General features: G+C 34.6%; 2 protein-coding genes across 2 annotated transcripts in view; one reads left to right on the top strand and one right to left on the bottom strand.

Moving 5' to 3' along the window:
- Nucleotides 1-1,887: 1,887 nt before the first annotated feature.
- On the top strand, nt 1,888-20,796 carry C3H8orf88 (chromosome 3 C8orf88 homolog). Its single transcript, XM_020169917.2, has 6 exons — nt 1,888-2,007; nt 7,588-7,686; nt 9,341-9,414; nt 12,203-12,278; nt 18,629-18,735; nt 20,380-20,796. Exons 2-6 carry the CDS (start codon nt 7,608-7,610, stop codon nt 20,401-20,403), a joined length of 360 nt encoding a protein of 119 aa, XP_020025506.1. The 5' UTR covers nt 1,888-2,007; nt 7,588-7,607; the 3' UTR covers nt 20,404-20,796.
- Nucleotides 20,797-22,238: 1,442 nt separating this feature from the next.
- Nucleotides 22,239-25,184, bottom strand: part of Necab1 (N-terminal EF-hand calcium binding protein 1) — a 154,888-nt gene continuing 151,942 nt past the window's right edge. The window contains exon 13 of the mRNA XM_074068812.1: nt 22,239-23,607. Coding sequence (XP_073924913.1) covers nt 23,579-23,607 — 29 coding nt within the window. The 3' untranslated portion in view covers nt 22,239-23,578. The remainder of the gene's footprint in view (nt 23,608-25,184) is intronic.

The raw sequence follows: 25,184 nt of genomic DNA, 5'->3' as shown, positions 1-25,184 counted from the left end.
TATGCTTGCTAAGCAGGCACTCTTTAACACTTGAGCCACACCTCCATTCCATTTTGCTCTATTTTGGAGATGGGGTCTTAGGAACTATTTGCCTAGGCTAGCTGTGAACCCCGATCTTCCTGATTTCAGTTTCCCAAGTAGCTAGAATTACAGGCATGAGCCACTAGCGCCTGGCTGTTATTATAGCTTTTAACACATTGCTAACCTGTTCGTAACTACTAACATGGATATAATTTCACAGAATATTTGGATGACAGTGTGCTCAGCACCTTCACACAAATAATACGTTGCTATACATAGCACCTCCTTATCCTTGGGGTAAACATTCCCATGCCTCCAGTGGATGCCTGAAACTGCAGGTAGCATTAACTCCTACGCACGCTTTGTTTTTTCCTATACGCACATACATATGATAAAGTTTAATTTGTGAATCAGGCACAGTAAGAGGTTACCAAAGACAATGAAATAGAACAATTCTAAGAATATACCTTAATAAAATTGCCAGAGTCATTACTCTTGTGTTTGCTGTATCTTTCATTCCCTCAAACATCTACATACATGTGTAGCATATATTTTGTGTGTGTGCTTTTAAAATAGCTTTTTGGGTATCCCAACTTAAACATCCCATTATAATCTCCTATGTGGAAATCCCAATTTGAACTCTCCACTTCCTTTCCCTAACCTGTTCTGCCACGTGCATTTCCTATTTTTTGTCATCACTGTCACTAATTTCTCTGTTTGCTCAAATCAGAAACCCAAGAATTGCTTGTATTCTCTTCTCATTTGCCCCTCCTATGCAGGCTGCCACTAAACTCCACTGATTTCCCCTCATCCACATCTTCCCTACTTAGACATCTTATTTCCTTCTGGAGTGATTATATAAAGGCCTCCACGGAAGCCTCCAAGTGGCCTGTTTAATTTTGCTGTATCTTCCTCTCCCTCAAACATCTACTGCTCTACACTTCTGTCAGAATGATCTTTCCAGTGTTTACTTTTGATCCTGTCAAAACTTGTAAGACAAAACCATAAATCAGGGCTCAAAGTGTATTCAGGTTCACCTCTCCTGTTTCATTTTCCTCACTACTGTTTCCCCAACTCCATTACTCCTCCTTGGGTATGTTTTCATTTCTCTTTGTACTTCCTCCTTGCCTTTCCTTTTCTCATAGCTAAATGCAAAAGAAAGCACCACCACCTGCCAGGAAAACTCTCACCCAGGCATAGGGTCAGCTGAGGCCATCCCTCTACTGTGCTCCCAACCTAAATGTTCCTCCATCCAGACCCAGAGGCCAGGTGCATTGTACGCCCCACCACAGCAGGAAGCGTCCTTGTCACCCACACGCTGTCCCCAGGTCCCCAGCACAGGCAGACTGGCGTCCTCAGAGGGGACCTTAAAAAATAGTGACCCAGGGAAGGAAGATGGAAGAATAAAAGGATTTGGATTGGGATGGAGTCGCTTCAACTACTTTTGGTCTCCCAGGGCCGCAATCGGGATGTAAACCACGTCTCCCCGCACCCTCGCCGCCAGCTGGAATGCTGGCGCCCGCTAAGCTCACAAGGGGACGGCGGGGCCCGCGGCCCCTCTGACGGGATGGCCTCCGTCGTCAGCGCGCGGCGGCCTGGCTCACAGACGCTGCCCGGCGCCCGCCGCGGTCTGGGGTCCCCGCAGGCTGTGGATGTGGCCGCGCCCCGTCCAGGGCGAGCCGGTCAGCACCCCGAGAGGCCGCGCGCGGCTCCCGCCCCGCTTCCCCCCGCAGCCCCAGCGCGCGCCGCCGGTTTAACGGTTCTGGCCCCACGGGGCCGCGCCCGCCCTCAAGGCCCGGCGCCCGCGCCCCGCGCCCCTCGCAGCCGCCGCCCGCCCGCTCCGCCCCGCCCCCGCCGCCGCGGCCACCCGGGACCGCGAGCCGACGCGCGGCCGGAGCCGTTCCCCGACGGGCAGCGGGGCGCTGGGCCGCCGCGTCTACGCTGAGCGCCGCGACGCTGCCCGAACCCCTCCTGGATCTTGAGGCGGTAGGTGGGGCAGGAGGGCGGGCGGCGGGGGACCGAGCGGCTCCCCGCGGGTGTGGGGAGCCACCGGGACCGGGAACGTCGGGGTGACGGAGGAGGGTGGGGAGGGTGGACAAACCCCCGAGGCCCAGGCGCTGCGGAGTTGGACCGCGGGAGGGACGGGGCCGGCCCGCAGCGCCCTTGGTCCCGGCCCGGGTCCCCGCCGCCGATGCCAGGCGGGGGTCTGGGCTCAAGACTGTGTGTGTCCCCCTTCCCCAGCATCCCGAGGCAAAAACTGCGGAAAAGGACGGTGATGGGCGGGTAGCCACAAACACCCACCTGTTGCCTCCTGGACGGTTTTATCCCCAGCTCAACGTTATAATGTGCTCGCATTGAAAGATGCTTCCCAGAAAGCTTTTAAAAAGTTATTTATTTAGGTTATAAAGACAAGGTGTGAAAAATAAGATGGAAGGTGTACCTTTTTGATAATTTTTTGTTTTAATTTGTCGCAAATAGTGCAACCAGATTTGTGGAATGTGAAATGACTTATCTCTTGTTCTATATTATCATTTGTCACTTTTTATCTGTCATTTGATCATTTTCGACTATCATTTGGATTGAAGGGATACTAACTTTGTAAAAGTTATGTTTTGAAGTTGGAAACTGAGATTAAATCTCCTCCAGTTATAGCAGTGTGATAATTTAAAGAACCATCAGTACTTTTCAAAGCGGTCTAGAATTTATCTAATTATATTTATTTTTTGGAGTGCTGAGGATGGAACCCAGGATCTGGTACATACTAAGGAAGTGCTCTATCACTGAACTACATCCCTCACCCTAAGAAATCTAGAATTCAATTGCAGATTTTAAGTATAGAAGTCAGCCTCCCATAAACAGTTCATATTCTTATTTCTTATGATTACCATAGTGGTACACCATGTCTTTAGAGTGAAGAAGAAATAATAATGCCACAACTTATTTAATATTCTAAGAAAATTATAAATTGTAGAAATGGAAAGTATCTGCCTATTAAAAACTTATTCAGCAGGACTTTTATACATAAATAAATAGTATAAATAAATAGTTTAATTTTTAAACCTACACATAAAATGCTTACATGGAGTAGTGGATAGTCAGATGTCTTACCAAACAGGCAATTTTAGAGACAGGGCATGAACTTTGTAGTCAAATCCTTCTAGGCACTTATTAGCTGTGTGGATTTGGGTATGTCCCTTGTTTTTAACCTCATGTTTCTCATCTGTGAAGTGGACTAATAATAATTTTCTTTAACGATTAATGTATGGCTCAGAGTTAAATGAGGTAATATATGTAAGTATTTAGCATTCAGTTGGATCTAAAAATGGTGTTTTAATTAACAATATATGCTGAGTAATAAAATCGCATCTAAATTGGTCAGTATATGTGCTTGTTGTTCCATTGCACTACATTTTAGAAAATTCTGGGTTAATTTGTAATTTGAGAACTGATAGGACCAATTTTTTAAAACAGAGAAGGAGCATACTATGTAGCTGGTATTGCTGGGTTATAAAATAGCAATTTACAACTTAAACGCCTTGAGTAAGTTCCTGACCAATATTGTGTTCATAAGTAACTTGGCCTTTTAAGATGGTTTGTTATGTATGTGTGAACTTGAAAAAAAAAATTTTTATCCAGCAACCATTTCTCAGAATGAGTATTTTTGAAACGATGGATGAAAATGTCCTTGAAGACACATTTATGCTGCAAAATTATATATTTACATTTTAGAAGTCAACTTTATGATAGAGCAATTATCTACTCAAGTGTTACAGGTGGGATTCTGTTTTGCAACTATTGTCGTTTGTAACAGATGATGATATAAATGCCTACTCTAGGTATACCACTGGCACCATAGGAAATTTTTTGGGATCTGTAGATGCAGCTGGCATTACAGACTGAAGTTATTTTATTCACTGACTTTGTAGTTTGATTGTTTATTATTTTTAATTAAACTGAAAATTGGGAGTTTGCAGAGTCTTGTTTCATAGATCAGTTTTATAATAAAAATATGCCCTGTAAATATTTAACCTTTACAAAATGACCACAGTCTGCAAAGTAGAACAGAGTAGTGTATGCACCATGTTTTCTGATTTTTTTGACTAATGTGGATTTATATGTGGGGAGTCTTGCTTGTTTTTTTCTACTACCAACTGAAAGGTAGGTGGCACTAAAAGAGCTTTAAATTTTTGTTTACTTGTTTTGCAAATTCATATAATAGAGTTCTGTAACTCCCCAGCTCTTGAAAATCCCTAGTTTGAATACCATGGATTTACCTTGCTCAGCAGCTAGAAAAAACTCTACAACCTGCAACTCAGTTTCAGCTGAGCAATGAAAAACAAGGAACTGTGTGCCAAAGTCTTCCATTCTTTTGTATTCTGATTCACTAGTTTCATATGAGAAGCAGGGTGGAAAGTTACAGCATACTAGTGTCAGGGTCCTCATTAGAATGCTTAAAATAAACATAAAATGAAGTAGCATACATTATTAGAGTTCATTTGTTATTAGTATTAGAGTGCTTGTTTGGTCTTTATTTTAAATATTTCCTTACATTAGAAAGTATTCCATATTTTAGAAGTTTTTTTCTTTTTTTCTATTTAGGCTTATAGCATTTTTCTTTATTGTTGTATCAAGAAGTTGTATTGCCAGCAAGTACAGACAGACAACATTGGTTTGTTTAGAAGGTTGTTAATAACTATGTTATAATACTGCTAGTTAACACAGAGACAAAGTAGATGGGTACTAATCTGGAATGCTGACTGGCTTTTCCCCAGTTCAGGAAAAAAATAACTATTTGTGCTTAATTATTATTGATAACTTTGAGGGATTGTATATAAATTCATGATTTTGACATTTGAATTATATATATACATATATATGCTTATATGTACACGAAGGCATTTTTAGGATAAAACATTTCTTGGAACAAAAAGGTAGTTACTAACCCTTATTCTTGAAGAAACAGTAAGTTGGGTTTATGATTTGCTTTAGATCATATGTTTACATTATTTTTGGATGAACAAGTATAAAGCCAAGTGGGTTTACTTTTGATTTCCTTGGTAGATATCAGAATTTAGAAGTTTGTTTCCCATGAAGATCAGAAAACTTTGTTACAATAGAGAGATACTTAAATTTATATAGTTTATTAAAAACAATTATATTATGAGTACTAGTATACAAAAATAAATAAGGTATAGTTTTTGTGGCCTCAGCTAATTCATAGTCTATTCAAATTGGCACTAATATATTTACCATTACATATTTTAGAAAAATCAATAGACAAAAATATAGGGGGGGCATTGGAGGAAGAAAGTAAGGAAAGAGGAATTATTTTACTATTGACTAGTTATAGGGAATTAGAGAACCTTATATGAACGATTTTATTTTAATGTTACCTGTTGAGACTTGAAAATATTTTCTAAGGAAATAGCAAGAGCTTTAATTCAGAAGAAGAATAGGAAGGGCGAGGGAACTCTAGATAGCACCAGAATGTCCAGATACGTGGTGAAGCAAAATAGCATTAATTCAGTAATTTATTGGACAGTTAGTTAGTGTGTACTAGATACTGCTACATACTAGAGACATACTTGAATGGTAGAGCCATAATGGCTGTTTAATAGGTAGTAGATAATTACATTTATGGTGGAAGAGGTACAATGTTGTTTCATGAGTATATGAAAAGGTTACTTAACCAGAACTTGGGAGGTTTGGACTGAGTGGAGAATGAAAGAGAGGTTGTAGAGTGTGTGTCCACCAGCATGAGTGTAAGCATATCTCTCACTTCCTAGACTCTTGCCTTTGGGTAAACCCTATCTATAAAATGAGAATAATATTATTAACATTTACTGAACTCTTATTATGTACAAGGCGTTGTGCTAAGTACTTTATGTAGATTATACTAGTTAGTCTTCACATCAAGCCTAGGTGGTAGAGACTCTTGTTTTTCACAGTTACATAACTAGGTGGAGGTCCTATGATAAAAAACCCAGGCAGGCTGACATGAAACTTATTATTTTTTGAGACAGGATTTCACGATTCTCTTGCCTCAGTGTCCCCAAGTGCTGAGATTACAGATGTATGCCACCATACCTGCCTTACTGGCATGAAATGAGCTTTAATTAATAGTGTCATATTTACAGAGTTGTTCTGAATAACATATGTAAGTAGGTAACTATGCATGCTAATATATGGATATTAATAATCCAGGAGATATTGGGAAGCTGGTATTTTTCAAGCAGAAATAATGTGTAAAGGAGCCAGGCAGAGTGGTACCTGCCTGTAATACTAGCTACTCAGGAGGTAGAAGCCAGACCAGACAAAATAAGCAAGATCCTATTTCAAGTGGTAGAGCACTTACCTAGCAAGAATAAGGCCCTGGGTTCAATACCCAGGTATTCTTTAAGAGAATGTTTGTTTTATTTCTATTTTGGGTTTAGTACAGGACCTGTGTTATTTGCAGGAATCACAGTGAATATTGTTCATCACTTTGTCTAGCATGGAAGATAAATGAAACTATTATGGTATATAGTACAATGTTCTCTAAATGTCATGATGCTCCAAGATTATAGAGAGGTGGGGTTTATGTCTATTTAAAAGGTGATCAAATACATGAATTAGAACCACTGTGGAATAAACAGAATAATAATGGGAATGAAGAAAATATATATGAGATATCTTTTGGAAATAGAATAGACAGGAGGTAGGGACTAAATTATGGGATGGTGGTTGTATTTAAACCATACAATTGCAGGTGTATTTAACTGAGGGTGGTAGGGTTATTGAAGGGAGGTGATGATGACATTAAGGAATCCAGGAGGAGGGACATTTTTGGCATTAATGCAATTAATTTGATTTTGAATACATTTAATTGAAGTGTCTATGATAATGTATAGATTGAAATACCATGAGACAATCAGAAATATGGAATGCTAAAAGTATACCGATCATATTTATCATGTAGATAGGTAGTGCAATCATGAGAATAGATGAGATTAGCTAAGAAGACTAAAGATAAATTTAGTGGAGTTCCTACATTTAATTGGGAGAACAGAAATCAGGTAAGGAAGTTAGAAGAGGCAATCAAAAAATAGAAAATAAGCCAAAGAATCCAGTCATAGACGTTAAAGGAGGAAAATATGTATTAATTTGAGACAAATGAAAATAGAAAATAAGCCCAAAAATAGAGTCACAGAAGTTAAAGGAGGAAAATATATACTTATTTGAGACAAATAAAAATATATAGCCCAGGCTATATAGTGCAGACTGGCCTTGAACTCTTGATCTTCCTGCCTCAGCTTCCCATGTACTGGGATTATAGGCATGTACCACAGAGGCCAGCTCAAAGGAGGAAAATATTTTAAAGAAGGAATGTTCATGTTATAAAGAGCTCTGAAGTTATTGCATATTATTTTAAGTGCTTTTTAGTACTTAATGCTTTTTTACATCTGTATTTTTCACCTTAACCTATAAAATATGTATCTTTAAATGAGTGTTGTGGTTATTTACATATAGGTAAAAAATCTTTACTGTTTTGTTCAAAAGTTAAAAATATACTTTTCCCTATTAAAGTATGGAACCTCAAGGTCTGTATGACAATGGAAACCAAAAAATTGATTGGTAAACCGCTTCAACCAGCAAGACCTGTTCGTCATCTGACATCTCCCCCAGGTGAGTAATATAGTGTACAGTTCTTTATTTGTTATGGGTAATTTTATTTAGGCTAAATGGCTTTTAAAGTAATTGTTTGAGGTAAATTTTAAAGAAATAACAAAAATTAACAATCTCTGCTGTTTGAAGTGTTTACAAGCATTACCTAAAGAAAAAGATTATTAATAGTATGCCAGTCTAAAGTCCACCAGACCAACAAGAGTTGGAAGAATAATTCTTGACTGAAAGTAACTGTGTACTTTTTTCATGTTTTATTTTTATAGTTGACTGGATTTTGCTCTGAGATACTTCTGACATTAATTGTGTCCTGTACCTATAATTATTGCAGAGCAGTAATGCTAGAGAATTAGCCTTTTAAAAAACATAACTACATGTAAAACAAAAGCAAAAACAACAATCTTTCCACAAAACAACAAATCCTATAGTGGTTATATTATACTCTAATAGAGGTCAGGCCTGTGCTTGAGCTTTGGAACATTATCTAATTTCAGAAAATCTAAACAAAAATAAAAATCTAAAATTAACTGTTTTTTTTGGCTACAAACTATTCTTTTGGACAGATTCTTGAAATACTTGAGACTTAACTCCCTACTTGGAATATTAACTTTTTTATTCTATTTATTATTTGTTGTCACATTGGCTTCTGTTGTCATGATACATGTATAAGTTGTTTCAAGTCTCTTTTGTCCATTTATTCAACTGAATTAACTATTTAGGAAAAGGAAAAGGTAGCCTTTTTATTTGTACAAAAGTGAAGCAGAAAAGGTAGAAATGGTACTAATTAGTTTTCTGTTCTTTCTCCCATCCTCGGTTCCTATAAGGAAGATTGTCTTCACTTTGGTCATCTTTGCTCTCAAGATAGCCATGACTTAGGACAGACCACTGAAATTGATGGCTCTTCCTGCACCATAACTTAGCAATGCCGGTCTCATATCCTTCTGGTGCACTGGAAGTAGTTGTGTAGGATCAGATCTCAGAGTTGGTCATAAAGGGAGCCATAATGAGCAGCAGCTCATTTTGTTACCATCCTTTTGCCAGCACCCCTCCTTTATTTCTGCAGATTCACGTTTTTATTGATCACTTCCCTCCAAAGCTGTTATGTAGGTGAATGGGAGAGGACAGACAGAGGGTAGGCATCCCTGGTCTCTCATATAACTATAATCCTCTGAATATATAGACAGTATAGAAGGGATTTACTAGATAGAAAAGTTTAATAAATGAAAAAAAATTAATTTTTGCCTTTCTCAACACACTTCTTTACTCCCTGAACAACTCAGGAATCTTCTTATTCTTAAGACTCAGACTAAATTACTTCCTTTTATGAAGCCTTCATGACACCCCAAAATCAAGTCTGTTCTCCCCTAGTAACTTCTGTAAATCTCTCATATAGCTTTCTGCATATCACACTGTATTATAATCATTAGTCATGAGCTTGTCTTCTAAGGTAGACTCTGAACTTTTATCTCTGAACTCTTTATGCTTGTATACTCATCCCCTAACAAAGAGGCTAAAATTCAGAAGGATGAGTAAATATTTGTTGAATAAATGAATTATCAGCAAATATTTCACAATGCCGACATGTCAGTTTTTAGGTGATATTATATCATTTATCAAACTCATGGATATTTAAAATAGTTTTTTCCTCTCCTAACAGGACCAGTGTTCCCTTTCAACTTTCAAAATGAATATCCATGCAACACTCAGTGCTTACAAAGTGGAGTTAGCAGAGTAAGTCTTAGAAGTTGTAATAAAATGACCGCAGGGTATATATAGTTCAGTGGTATGATGCATACCACCATATGTGAGGCACTGAAGCATTGTAGATGGAGAATAACATCTGGCAGATGGCTACTGTATGTCAGATACTAGACTAAGTGTTTTATTTATTTGCTAAATATTAATGATATTTCTTAGACATACATTAAAGATAATATATTACTAGTATACCTGTCACCTAACATTTTCAATTGTAAACATTTTCTATATTTGCTTTAAAAATTTAAAGAAAAAGCAAACATAGTTAAAAACTCCTTGTGTATCTCTCTGTAATTCCATTTCCTTTCTACCCTTCCTGGAGACAGTTAGCCCCGCTTTGTTACTGTTTCCATGAGTATACTTGGACTTTTGCTAAAATAAATAGAATTAACTACAGTTTTATATAAATAATATATTTCTATCTTGTTTTGCCATCTTTTTCTCATATTAAGGTTTGTATGAAAAATTTAACTTTTCACTAAGTAGTCACAATGTGAAATTCAAAATATATGAAGTGACATTTAGTGAAGTTTTCCTCCAGTCTCTATTCCCTAGTCACATTTCCTCTTAACACAAGTAATCATTCTTACCCAGATACTTCCAGAAATAAACTGTGCATGTAGAAACATTAGCATATTCATAGATGGAACACTGGTAGCTTTACAATTAATAGAGCAGTCTCTATCTATTTGCTGATACAGAAAACACTTTAATATATGTGGACATATCCCACTTTTGTTCCATTCTTTATTGATGGACACTTGTTTCTGTTTTATGATAAATGCTACAATGACTACCCTTCTACATGTTTCATTTTACTCAAGTTTGATAAACTCCCTGTGACATAAAACAGAGTAGAATTACTATGTTACAGTGTTTGTACCTTCAGCCTTATTAGATAATGCCATTTACACTCAATCCATTTGCAGTGGATGGAGGCTCTAATTCTTCCATATCCTTAACTTGACATTGTCAGAACTTTAACATTTTTTTCTTACCCAATAAGTGAGAAATCATATCTTTTTGTTTGTTTAAATTTTTGATTTTCTGTTGCTTGAGAAGTGGGACATCTTTTCAGATATTTTCAGTATTTTTCATACTCCTGTAGATGCACCACCTTATCAGTACACATGGCAGCCCTGAGTTTCAAAACATGAGCTCAGCTGTCTCTTACCTGTTATTTTGGGTTGGTAATCAAACCCATCTGGACTTTTCTTTCCTTGCCTGTAATCCAGTGATCATGCTTGCCTTATCCTTACGTGATTAAGATAATTAAATAAGATAGCGTGTAGATTTTCACTTTGTAAAACTTAGTAAGTACTCCTTTTTTGCATGCTATGAAAAATTTGAATTAATCGGTATTTCAAATTTTTAATATGCATAGACATGACAGTATAATTTTTGCCTTTGAGTTTGATTTTAAGTTTTACATTTAAATAGCTTTACAAAGTTAACCAATGTTCATCTGGTAAAATTTTCCGATGTAAGAAAAAATTTTTCATTCTCAGAATGCCATATTATAATTAATTCACTCTTAACAGTCAGGAAGGGCTCTGGAGCACTAAAATATTTCTTTTTTTTTCTTTTAACCTCTGCTTAAAAAAACTGCCAATACTTGATTTTTTTCTGATGACTTATTTTGGTGTCTTGGTAGTAGAGAATTATCTCCTTAGTTTTTATTGTGTTATAGCATTATATAATAGTCCTTCTGCCTTTTGGCAGTGTTACTTGGTAGCATTGCAGAAATTTAGGAATTCCTCACAACTTGCCAGTAGAGTGTCTGATGGAGCAGAGCTGTTCATTTTCCAGGTTAGATGTTTCCAAAGAAATCTACCTACCTGTTTCAAAATGGTTTTTGTCAGTATAAGCAGAGGTAATCTTAGGGTAGATTGTATTGACCAAGTTTGTAAAACTGATTTATAAAATCCAAAAACAGTTTATTTATAATGAGACATCTTGCTTTTTTGTCCTCTGAGATGCTCTAGCTGGCATAACTAGTTATTTTCTGCTTGTAGGGAGATTTACGGGGAGCTAAGATGTAGTCAGAATATATCTCAAGCATGGAATCAGAAGAAAAGGAATAAAAATGGATTTAAAAATGTTATCACATCAGTTTAGCCAACCTCACAATAAGGATACACTTTCAAGTAGAACTGGAAAACTCTGTGATAAGCTTTGCTCTCCTCAGGAAAAATAAGTGCAGCCAGAATTTGATTCTCTTTGTGTCTTGGATCAATCAGTTTTTATTTCCCCTGTTTCCAAGAACTGTTTTACCTAACAGTCCATACACTTGTACACTGACATCAGGATATATTTCACACAGAATTATACAAGTAAATACTCTAGTGTTTGCAGATTTTTATGAATAAAAACATTTTTGGCAATTAAAAAGTGATTTGGGAATTATTTTAGGACCATGTAATTTGTCTTTGGTCTGATACTCCTTTTCAAAAATAATTATAATTTGTGGCTTATGCCTATAATTCCAGCACTCAGGGACTGAGGCAGGAGAATCTTGAGTTTGAGGCCAGCCTGGGCTACTACAATGATCTAGTGAAAAATTGTTACATGTGAATATATTTTGGAGATGTTTCTGTTCATTTTCTATAAGTAGACTTACAGATTGCTTATCCTTTGGCTCCAAATATTCCTGGGCTAATTTAATTATTAGGAAAATATCTTTCAGTGATAAAAACAGGTTATGGGTTATGAGAAGGTTTTAAACCTGTGTTGAAAAGTGTTTTTTCTTCTTGTTGAGCAGTGTAAGATGAATGGAATGCAAGCCTTTTCTCAAGGTCTTAATGAACAACAGCAACATCAGTCTCCAGTTAAAAAAGGTAAAATTTTACCATAATTTCCTAATTTTATCAGAGTATTTTAGTATTCATATAAAGTTGCTGTGTTGCTTAGCTACAAACCTATGTGCATAAGAAATTTTATTGTAATCTTGTAGATTTATTACTGTCTATATTGTTCATGGTATTGGTTTGACTACTCAAAAGGAGGTTACCAGGTTAGCAATGGTTTAAACAAGATGGAAGTTTATTTTTGTGTTTTATATATCATGTAAAATTCTGACCTTGTTTCCTGAGTGGCTCTGCCTTATGAAATTACTGTTGTCCCAGTGTCTGTTTTATTGTTACACCATCCTCAATACATGACTTCCATCTCATTGCTCAGGATAGCTCTCTGTGCTCCTGCTCTTATGTCCCCTATCTAGTCATCAGGAAGGAGAAAAGATGAAAGGAAGTTCTCTTGCTCTCTTACTGGGAGCTCAGGGACCTGATGCCCTGTGTTCTTAACTGTATCTGTTTAGTTTGGAGCTGTGGGATAAAATGATGAAATACCTCACATTCTTGCCTTTCTTTTTTTTTTTTTTTCATTTTTCTTTTATTAGTCATATGTGCATACAAGGCTTGGGTCATTTCTCCCCCCTGCCCCCACCCCCTCCCTTACCACCCACTCCACCCCCTCCCGCTCCCCCCCTCAATACCCAGCAGAAACTATTTTGCCCTTATCTCTAATTTTGTTGTAGAGAGAGTATAAGCACTAATAGGAAGGAACAAGGGGTTTTGCTGGTTGAGATAAGGATAGCTATACAGGGCATTGACTCACATTGATTTCCTGTGCGTGGGTGTTACCTTCTAGGTTAATTCTTTTTGATCTAACCTTTTCTCTAGTTCCTGGTCCCCTTCTCCTATTGGCCTCAGTTGCTTTAAGGTACCTGCTTTAGTTTCTCTGCATTAAGGGCAACGAATGCTAGCTAGTTTTTTAGGTGTCTTACCTATCCTCACCCCTCCCTTGTGTGCTCTCGCTTTTATCATGTACTCATAGTCCAATCCCCTTGTTGTGTTTGCCCTTGATCTAATGTCCACATATGAGGGAGAACATATGATTTTTGGTCTTTTGAGCCAGGCTAACCTCACTCAGAATGATGTTCTCCAATTCCATCCATTTACCAGCGAATGATAACATTTTGTTCTTCTTCATGGCTGCATAAAATTCCATTGTGTATAGATACCACATTTTCTTAATCCATTCATCAGTGGTGGGGCATCTTGGCTGTTTCCATAACTTGGCTATTGTGAATAGTGCCGCAATAAACATGGATGTGCAGGTGCCTCTGGAGTAACAGTCTTTTGGGTATATCCCCAAGAGTGGTATTGCTGGATCAAATGGTAGATCGATGTCCAGCTTTTTAAGTAGCCTCCAAATTTTTTTCCAGAGTGGTTGTACTAGTCTACATTCCCACCAACAGTGTAAGAGGGTTCCTTTTTCCTCGCATCCTCGCCAACACCTGTTGTTGGTGGTGTTGCTGATGATGGCTATTCTAACAGGGGTGAGGTGGAATCTTAGTGTGGTTTTAATTTGCATTTCCTTTATTGCTAGAGATGGTGAGCATTTTTTCATGTGTTTTCTGGCCTTTCTTATAAAGTTTTCATACATTTTTTTAAAATAAATGTTTCCTTAGGACCATTTACAACAGGCTTAAATGGTTTAGTTTTTTTAAAAAATGAATTTCACTGTTTTCATTGACGATCATATCAGTATATCATGCTATCATGCCAGAAGTTAATCCCCCCAAATAAAAGTTTTATTTTAAAAATAAGAGTAGGCCCAGAAGTTATATATGGTGCTAGAACTCAGCAATGGCATACCCAAAGGCAAAGCAGACTAGGAAATGTAGTGTTTTACTGAGCAAACAATTTTGATTTTATTTCTGAAGCAAAAGAAAAGAAACTGCTCCTGGGAGAGAACCAATAGTCTCCTAAACAAGCTATTTTTTTTAATAATAAAAATATTTGTTTAATTTGACTTCCAAATTTTTCTTAACCAATGTGTATACAGCTTAAAAGTACAAATAGTGTTAGCTTTTTATTGTGATATTTACTTCCATATTTCTTTTCTTTCTTTTTTTTTTTTTTTTGTGGTACTGGGGTTTGAACTCAGGGTCTCATCCATGTGAGGCAAACACTAAGCCACTGAGCTATATCCCCAGTTCTTTGCTTCTGTATTTCTCAATAAAATATTTAAATTATTGCTTTTCTCTTTCTCTCTCTCTTCCTCTCTCTCTCTCATCTGGGGATCAAACCCGGGATTTTACACATGCTAAGCAGGCTTTCTACCACTGAACTACATCCTAGCCCTTTCAATTTTTGATGTTACATATTGATGTCCTAACTTAGTAAATGAGAACTTAAGCCTTACCCAAAGGTACCTTCACTTCTTCACCCATCTCCCCTTCCAACCGCATAGCTGTTTCAAGGTTCCTGGTGTTAAATCATTCCTTGTAATATTATTGCTGTGTAAACAGCCTACCCAAGAGGTGCATGTCTCCTTTTTCATGTAATTCTTTTTTTTTTTTTCTGGAGCTAATGTTTGCTTTGTTTTTCTGTGTAAGTTAACTTTTCTTCTCAAATGCTCCAATAATTCTGAAGCACTTACCTATAGTGTTTATGCTCAGGTATGTTTGTTGTTGATTTCTTCCCCGAAAGGGACTTTCCTTTCAGAATCCTCCCTAGGTCTATCCTGTCCCAGTGTGGGCTCGCTGTTGTTCAGCATTGCTGTGCAGTTGTTGTCTTAGAATAACCGTTACTCCGATCTTGGACTATTTCTTTATAATTCTTTGGCTTCTTTCTCTTTTTTGTTTGTTTCTTTGAAAAAACTGAAGTAAAATCTGCCATTTTAAAATGTGAAATTCAGTAGCTTCTGGTTCATTACAATGTGCAGCCATCACTACTATCTAATTATAGAACATTTTTATGACCACAAAAGAAACCTCATACCCACTCTCCCTTCTATCTAGGTGCTGGCAGACACAAATCCATTTCTGTCTTTATGGATTTACCTATTATGGACATATCATATAAGGTGGATATAATATGTGACTTTTTCTGTCTAGCTTCTTCAACTTATCACTAAATTTTCAGTGTTCATCAATGTTACACTACGTATCACTACTTCTTTCCTATTTTTATGATTGAATAATATTCCTTTGTGTGGAATGCTACTTTTTGTTTATCTATTTGGAAGTTGATGAATATTTGGAATGTTTTCACTTATTGGCTATTATGGAAGAAGTTGCTATGGGCATTTATATGCAAGTTTTTGGAGACCACCAAAAGATTAAAATAATCTTAATTCTTCAAAAATAAAGTCTGTATTGCCCCCTCCAGTACTGGTAACCTATGTCAGTAATGAAGGCTTTTGTCTTCAAGGTCATGCTTTGCTGCATAGTGGGAGCTAGTGCCAGATAAATTAGTGCCACAAAATTTTTTCCAAATGAACTGTCCTCTTCTCGCCCACCCACTAAGCATCCCTGCGGTTTTTTTATGCTTTTAGTAAGATTCCACAGTGTGAGAAAGTTGATTCTGGCAACTTTTACTAGCTTACCGATTGCTTTTGTGGAAAGGCAGACTTTTAAAGTTCCCAAGCATCACTCACATATGTTTCCTGAGTTGTATATTTACTTCTTTCTTTGCCTCCTTATTTTGGTCAAAGAATGGTATTAGGAATTCTTTCATTTTGTCTATTTGACAGATTGAGGATGAGCTCTCAAACATTGTGAGCTAAGTAAAAGAAGCCAGAAACAAAATTTGACATACTTTAAGTTTCTATTTATATGAAATGAGTAGAAATGACAAATCTATAGATTAAAAGCCAATCAATACTTTAGAATCTTCCAATGTGGATTTTTTTATATATTTCTTTGATATTTTTTCTCCTTTCCATTTTTTCTTTTCTTTCTAAAACTCCAATTTTAGTGATTATTAGTCTGCTAGAATTAATGTTTAATTTTCTTATATTTCCTTTCTTATTTTTCATTTTCTTATCTTTTTTCCCCCTTTCCTATTAGCTTTATTCTGTCTCTTTTTTCTGGTGGAACAGACCAATTTGAAATTATTAAGTCTTTAGTTCTTTTAAGAGCCATTGGTCATTCCCATCACTGAAAAATTCTCATTAACTACTTCCACAGAGTGCTGTAGCAGGATCAGCTGTCCAGTCTCTTCATCCTATTTTTCTCATTGACCAAATTCCTAATTTTCTAGTCCCAAATTTCTATTCCTTTTAAAGAGATAGAATTTATATACCATCAAAGTCACTATTTTGACTGTGTATTTTGTTGTCTTTGATTATCACCACAATTTAGCTTTAGAATATGGACATCACCACAACAGGTGCTCTGTACACATTTTCAGTTAATCCCCATTCTCACATTCAGCCCCAGAGAGCATATACTACCCATAACCTGCCTGTATTGATTTTCCATTTCTGGACTTTTCATATAATTGAAATCATAAAATATATAATCTTTTGCATATGACTACTTTCACATAACAATATTTTTAAGGTTTGTTCATTTTGTATCATTTACTAGGTTCCGTTATATTGTGCTATAACCATTTCATCCATATTGTCAAATGTTGGTATATTATTCATAATAGCTCCTATTTTATATAGCTCTTTATTCTATAGGATCTGTGCCAATAATTCTATTATTAATCCCAATATTGGTCAATTGTGTTCTCTTTTCTTGATTAATCTATGTAGATATTAATAAATTTTGTTTCTCTTCAAAGAATCAGTTTTGGATTTTTAAAATTTTATATACTACTTGTTTTCTACTTTGGTGATTTCTTTCTAAATGCCTTTCTTTTACTTTGAATTTAATTTGCTCTTCTTTTTCAGCATCTTAAGGTAGATTCTTTCATCATTTGTTATTTTCTTACTGCTATGATTCAAATGTGGTTTGTCCTTGCCAAAACTCATGTTAAGATTTAATTCTGTGTTGCAATGATATCAAAGTAGTGGGCCTTTGAAGAGAGCTAATTAGGTCTTCAAAATGGACTAATGCTAACTCCTGTGGGTCTAGATTAGTGTTCAGTAGAATGAGTTGTTAAAGTGAGTCTGGCATCTCTCCTGAGTCCCTCTAATACATGTATGCCCACTATGTGATGTGACTTGCAATGGTATCTTGAAGTCACAGGTTCCTTGCCAAGTGCCATGCTGTTCAGATTTTCCAGCCACCAGAATCATGAGCCAAATAAATTCTTTTCTTTCTACATTACCCACCATGTAGTGTACTGTTATAATAACACAAATCAAACTAAAACATTTCTTATAAATAAGAATGTATATTTGACTTTAGCTATACTCCACAAGTTTTGACATGTATGTTGTATTTGAATTGCCATTCAGTTTGAAATATTAACTTTCTCATTTTACCTTATAGATTATTTTTGAAGTGAGTTATTTAGTTTATAAAATATTTGTTTCTTCCTAGGTTTCTTCTTATTATGGATTTCTAATTTAATGTTTTGCCAGAGACTACAAATCAATGTGATTGATAGTATTGTTCAGATTTATCTCTTTACTGATTTTTTTGTATATGTTTGATAAAGGTTTTTTTTTACACTCCCTTATATTATTCTTAAATTGTTCATTTTCCCCTTTATTTTTATTAAGTTTTGCTTTATGTAATTCAAAACTGTTATTAGGTAGAACACATTGGTAATCACATCTTTGTCTGATAACAAGAGAGCCATTTCAGCCTTCTTATCCCTAGTCTTTTCATGGCATTTCTCTTTCTATCCACTTACTTTCAACCTAAATGTGTTTCTTACAGAGTATATAGTAGGGGCTTCTTTTTTGTTTTTTAAATCTACTTTTTCATTTGGAAGCCTTTAGTGCAGTGTCTACTATAGGAGTCAGAAAATTGACTTGTAGGCCAAATGCCTGTTTTTATAAGTAAAATTTTGTTGAAGCAGAGGTACATCCTTCTTTTATATATTATCTGTATCTGCTTTTATACAAAAATATAGAATCAAATAGTTGTAATACAGATCATATGGCCCAATTCTCAAATGCTTGATACCTGACTCCTAATAAAAAAATTTACTGACCTTTCTTTTAGATCATTAACATTTTAATGTGATTGCTGACATAGTTGGGTTTAGGTGTAATAATTTAATTTCTTTTTTCTTAATTACTTGGCTTTTCAATGTAAAAGGAAAATTAGAAATGGTAGACTTTTTCAAAGTTCTTCTTCTTTCTCTTTTGCATAGACATTACTCATAATTTTATAAAATATGGATAGTTTAGGGACATCCAGAAAGAAATTAGCCAGAAAGTAGTCTACAAGAGCATTGTGTTTTGTAGTGTTGCATTTAATGTTTAACATCTGCAGAAAGAATTAAATACAGCAGAGATTTCCTGTTGAAGCTCTCGAGTGTTTCCATCTGCAGAAAAAAACCAGATTTTCTGCCTGATCATCCAATTGTACTTCAAAAACCAGTAAGTAATTTTAAAATGTATTTATTGTCAAATTATATTCTAAGTATTTGTCTTTAATGTTTTTATTTGATTATATCTGTAGATTTTTAACCTTTTGTATTATAAAATATTAGTAATCTAGAAAAACAAAAATCTAAATGTATAACATAACCAGTTATTATGAAATAATTATGCTACTCATGAAGTAGAATGGAATAATTATATTTTGCTTATGAAATATTCTTCTATTGAAAGGTTATCAAAATGCCTTTCCATATTCTAAAAGTTCTATATTATTTTTGAATCAACTTCTGTAATCCACATTTGATTTATTTTACTGTAATATATGAAGTTGAGATCAAGTTTTATTTTTCTGTATGGATATCCACTCACTATAGGATAGCCCTATGACACCTTTGTGACAATATATCTGTGGTCCATTTGTGGACTCTTTATTCTGTTCCATTAGTCTTTTTATACATTAAAACAAGTGATCCTAGTTATCTTTCTTCAATGTCTTTACTATTCTTAGTGCTTTGTATTTCTGTGTCAAGCCATCAAATCCATCAAAATAAATATACAGTACATCCTCTAGGATATTTATTAGAAATGACATGGATTTTGACATCACAATATAATTTGTGGTGTTATGTACTGGTGGTTCAAACTTGGACAAGCATTTACTTCTGGAGCCACAGTTTTGTAACTGCAGGTAAGATGAGACCTCTGGTGGTTAGGATTAAATAAAATATTGTATGAAAATGCTTAGCAAGACATTTATTTTAATCATTATGAACATAGTAAATTATTTTTATCCTTTGTGTTCTTTACTAACATTTGACTGACTAAAATATGCCTTTTTTCTTTTTAGAGTTTTCATAAACACTATTTAGATAGAGGAAACTAGAATTTTATTGAGATGATACACATAGTATTGTTTTGCTGAGAACAGCTCAAATGTGAGACATACAGGACTATCTCCATTTTCCATTTTTGGAATTCTAAACCTTAGAAACCTGTATCATTTATTTTCTCAGCTGAAATTTTAAAAATTTTATATTGATCATAGTTTATATCCCTTGCAACTTAGAGACCCCAAGTTAGTACTTTTTTTTAACTAATTAGGAAATAAAATGTTTTCAAAATAACTCAGGAATATTTAATAAGGAAAAGTATATTTGATGATATTTTGAATTTTCTCAAATGTTCAAAGATCTTAGGGACAAAGATCTTAATCTGTAAGAATAAATATAAACTTCAGTGCCATATAAAATATAATCACGTTTTCATTTTTAGACTTTGATATTTAACAACACTTTATTTTTTAAATAAAAGTTTGATATACACTTTATTTTGAACAAACACATTAGAATTAAGTTTACTTTTGCCTTATGCATTAATAACATTTGTAGAACTAGGTTTCACAGAAACAGAACAACAGGTTTAGAATACAGTGTGGTATATTTAAAATGAATTTCATAGGTTTATTGAGACACAGAACTGTTTTTTATTTGACAATTCCAGTTAGTTTAATAGTTTCTAGAGTAACATGCATTTATAGCTGTAAACACTAAGTTGGTTTACAGTATTTGGTTTAATGAACTAATTTGTAAAAACTATATTCAATTAACCTAATTGATGAACTCACTTTCTTCTATATTACAGGAAAACAACCAAAGTTTTAAGTAGCATTTAAAGAACAGATGGATTTGAAGATAAAGAATTATTCTTTTTATATTTTGGACACCTGCAAATGAAGTGGATCTAATAACAATAACTGTAATGGACTGTGGCAATTCAATTTATTTTTAATTTTGATGGTTGGCTATTTGGCTTTTCCTAAAATGAGAAAAATATTTTAAACTATAAAGAATTTTCTAATCAGTTTCAGCTTTGCAGGCAATTTCCTGCAAAAATTGGAAAGTAACACTAGAAAGTAGGAATTTGGTTAGTGAAGTGGGAAGACTGTGAATTTATAATTTGCATGCTACTTGCAATTTTTTTGTTTTTCATCTCTTGTAATAATGGAATGGAAATGTAAGCTGTAAAGATTCTCAAATATAAAGTATTTGCTACGATGTATATATGGTACATAATTTCTTGTTGCTTTTAAAGTTGCTTTTGTTCTTTTTCCCACAAATTTCATACCAGCATTTCAACAGATCGTTATGATAGTTCCAGAAGCTAAGAATAATCCAGGATGTTCAATAGTTGTCAATGACAGGAGGAAGAATTTTTAATAGAAATTTCTTTTCTGATATATGATTAGTCTTTAGGTTTTTAATAATAACACTGTCTCTGATTCATAATTACTAGCAGAAATTGGCAATTTGAAAGTATAGTAGTGAATGTAACTGAAGTTGAAAAATAGCTGCTACTTATGTCACTAATCAGACCATGTGAATAGTAGAAGTTGAGCAATTGCAAAATAAAACTGATATTTTTATTTCCAAAAGAGGAAAAATGTAGGCATTTGCAAATAATTGAGGAGCATTAAGTTTCAATTCTATAATTTATAATAACAAGAACATATATGGATAAAGAATTTTGGGTTTCAACTTTTATTTCCTAGAAATTTAATACAATAAATCTCCTGCAGTTTTTCACTTGGGACGTTACTGTTATAAAAAAATAAAGTTTCTTCCAGCAGAGTGTCAAAAAATTGCTGATAGAAAGGTAAGTATAAACTCTCTCTACTTCTGTTCTCTCAGATCTCTGGGTCTATGGGCAAGGCATTCAAGGCCATCACGTGGCAGAAAGTTTATCTTTCGCTGAATGTGAACTCCTAAAACCAGTACCTTTCCCTCACTGGTTTTGGTGCTTGTTATCCAGATTTCACTTTTAGTCCATGGTAGGTTTCCCATCTTGGTCTTTCAGCACCCACTTTTTCATTATTTTTTTCCCCAGAAAAAGGATTGTTTTTTAAATAGGAATTTAAAAAATGTTTATTAACCATAAATTTATTGCTTACTTAAAAATGAGATATTTATACCTAGGGCCCCATTTTTTTTCATTTGTGTTTTTCCCTACTATTTTCCTTTTATTCTATAGTTGTCAGTATAATGTATGTATGTGAATACGCACATACATATTCACACACATACTCTTAAAAACATTCACAAAAAATTTATCATAACTAGAGTCTGAATTACCATAGAGTTAAATTGGTTTGCTCTTTTATTTGCTTATTCTCAAGTCCTTTTGATTCTAGTTTAAAATTTTTATTACAAGTAATTCTAGCATGCAGTCTAGGGAGTTTTTCCACTTAGCATTGTTACTAGCAGAGCCCTTGTTCTACCACGCCACTTTGGAAACTACCCAGTGCCCCAAGAGGCCTCATATGTTTTTGAGTTGAGTACCAAAGTGGGCCAATGAGGCAGTGTTCTGAAGACATTCACAATTTTATCTTTGAAACCATTTATAACCGACATTTTCAAGAAGAGTTTGTATGCCGGAAGTCCCTTAGGGTTCAGTCTTTTGATCCTTTCTTACTGTGTACAATCAGAGTGAGACTGCAAAGACTGTTTTGTTATCTATTTGCCTTGGTACATATGTATAGCTTGTTTGAATAATCATTGTACAACTCCATTAATGTTCTTTGCTTTGTATATATATTAAAAGAGTTGAGCCAGGTGTTGTTTCATAGTGCTTGTCATCTTTGGAATTGAACAGAGGCACACACATACACACACAACATGTCTGTGTGTGTGTCAAAATTTATGTCTTGTAGAAACTATGAGAAAATTCTTTAATTTCATTTAGATTGAGACTGAAGAATATTAAAAGGTATTTGGTAAAAGTCAATGTTTTATAATTGGCTTGAGAAAATATTCTAGGTCAAATTTTATATTTATGAAATAAAATTTTAATTCAACCTTCTCTTTTTTTCTGAGTTTTCAAACATGAAAAACCAGGAAAAATATATCTTACAATTTGGACTAGACAATAGCATGGTAACGTGTTTCTATCTGTGTTTATAAGAGTAGATAAAGTATATAGTTTTATACCACCTGTAGTCTTTTTAGTGTTTTATATTTCCTCTTTATTCATTTGGGTTAAAATTATGAAGTACTATATTTAGAAATCCTTATTTGAATACAAATGTTTCTTTTTTTGTAAGAAAAATTACTGTCTGGATCATATACCAAAACTATTTGCCATAAAATTTAATCTCTATATCCCAAAGTAAAACTTTTTTTTGCTTGATAATGCTTAACTTTCATTCATGAAATTATGATGCTAATAAATGCTATAGTAGTATTACATTACCAAACAGTACTCTTAACTTATCACAAAATTGTTCACTTGTGACAAACCAGTTTTTAACCTGACAGATGGTTAGAGATTCTACAGGTTATAGCCAAGGTTGTTTTATGCCTATGTACTAACTTTTAAAGAGAATAGTCATAGAGCCATATGACAGGAATGGAGCAGATATTATTAATGAATGCTTCACTCAGAAAAAACTGTTACTAAAAAAATCATGAAACACTGATTTAATCCTTTATAATAGTATATAACAATCTATAAAATCTGTCCTATTGAGTAATATTCTAAAAATTCCAACTTTAAATATTTTTTTCTTTATCATAATTTCTTTTTCCCAGTTTTATCACTAGATGGTTTTAGATTGGTTACAACGTAGCAAAGCAATTAGCATCAAATAGTGAGGACAATATTGAACTTTGAAAGTTGAGCTAAAATTCACATGAATGATAGTTGCACTTTAGAAGAGTACACTCAAACAGTAGATATATTAAACAAAAGTATACAGTAGATCAACAGCCACCGAGTTTTCTAATTGACATTTTAGATGAGAACATTTGTTTGCACTTGGATCTATAAAGAAAAAGTCCAGGAATATCTAATTGTTGTTCAGGATCCACCATGAAGCTGAGAAGAGAAAAACATGTTTTTAAAATAATGAAAACAACTTTATAAAGTCCAAACTGAAAAAATATCCTTGCTCCTCCCACATTTAGGCAGTACAATTACTTACTTTCTAGTCACCATTTTCAGACTATTTGAGATGAGACTGAATTCTTCTCAAGTGACTGTAATTTGTGTTGTATCTTTTGCACTTGGTTGTAGTCCAAGATTTTTGTTTTGTTTTGTTTTATATAAATAGGGCTTGTCTTGGCAATGAATTCCTGATGATAAAACCATGTTTTTGTTGTTGTAATCTACCCAATATTGGCATTAGTTAGAAAATATAACATACTTCTACATATAGATTTCAGAAAGATTGAATATAAGCAAATGGGTATATTGTAAATAATATTTTTAGTGCATCTAGGTTTTTAACACTGGAAATGTTTTCCCCAGTGAATATATATATCCCAAACACAAACTTAAGACAAAGAAGTATGGTTGGTGGAGTGATCTGAGAAACAAATGAAAAGGAATAAAATTTGCTTTCAAAGCTGTTTAATTTGCTAGCAACAGGATATTACTTTCTTGTGTATCCTCTTTCTGCGACCATAGGCTCTTCTCTCTGACGTGGAATATCTTGCCCCACAAACTGAATTCTCAAATTGTTTTTGTCTCTGTGGTTTATTACGGTTAACAGACCTGGGCTGCTGTATTCCAGTATATTTAATTTGTCTGATTTTTGTATTTGAGAATTCATAGGAATATATTTTAGTTTGCATTTTTATACCTGGATGCCATTTGGTTTAGTTGCTTTATCTTTTCAGATGTATCTTAGGTAAATTAGCACTTTTACTAGAAATCATGATTTTGGAATTAAAAATAAAACCTACTTATTCCTGTGTTTTTAAATGTAATAGCTACTTCATTTTTTTCAGATTTTAAATTTTAATTTTAGGTTTAACTGTGCAGCTAATATGTTTCTAAATGTTTTTATTTTTAAACTTCATAACAATACAATACACAAAGTGTGCAAAACTCGTTATTAAAAACAGTATTGGAACCCATGTGCCCATTAAAGCCCATAAATAATATTGCACACTAATTCCAGATTTTTGTTCTGGGAGATGTCCCTGCTGGTGCACCTGTAGAATTTTAAAACAGGTTGGGAAGTCCCAATAAATGTTAAAATCTTGTTGGAGATAGGTTTAATACTGTATTAGAAACCAGCCTAACTTTTCTTTTTGTTCTATCAAATTCCAGCAACAATGATTTTGGGCTCAGAAAAGAACTGATACAATTTTTTGTGTTCAATTTTTTTCTTAATTAGAAATGTGTGCGTGTGTGTGTGTGTGTGTGTGTGTGTGTGAAAGAGAGAGAGAGACAGACAGACACAGAGGGGGAGAGAGAGAGACAGACAGACAGAGGATGTATGTATGTACTGGTGCATAATGCCTGTACTGGTGACACTAATAGTGTGTAGAGAGTTAATAAAAGATAATGATGAAGTAAAGTTGGTCTAGAAAATTGTCAGGTTACTGTATATTTCCAATGCTTGCAATAGCACTCCCCACCCCAACTCTTAACTCATTTCCCCCTAC

The sequence above is a fragment of the Castor canadensis genome, chromosome 3 (genome assembly GCF_047511655.1).
Source record: "Castor canadensis chromosome 3, mCasCan1.hap1v2, whole genome shotgun sequence".
Taxonomy (NCBI): Eukaryota; Metazoa; Chordata; class Mammalia; order Rodentia; family Castoridae; genus Castor; species Castor canadensis.
Note: the sequence above shows the minus strand (reverse complement) of the source record. Positions and strands in the feature narration are given on the sequence as shown.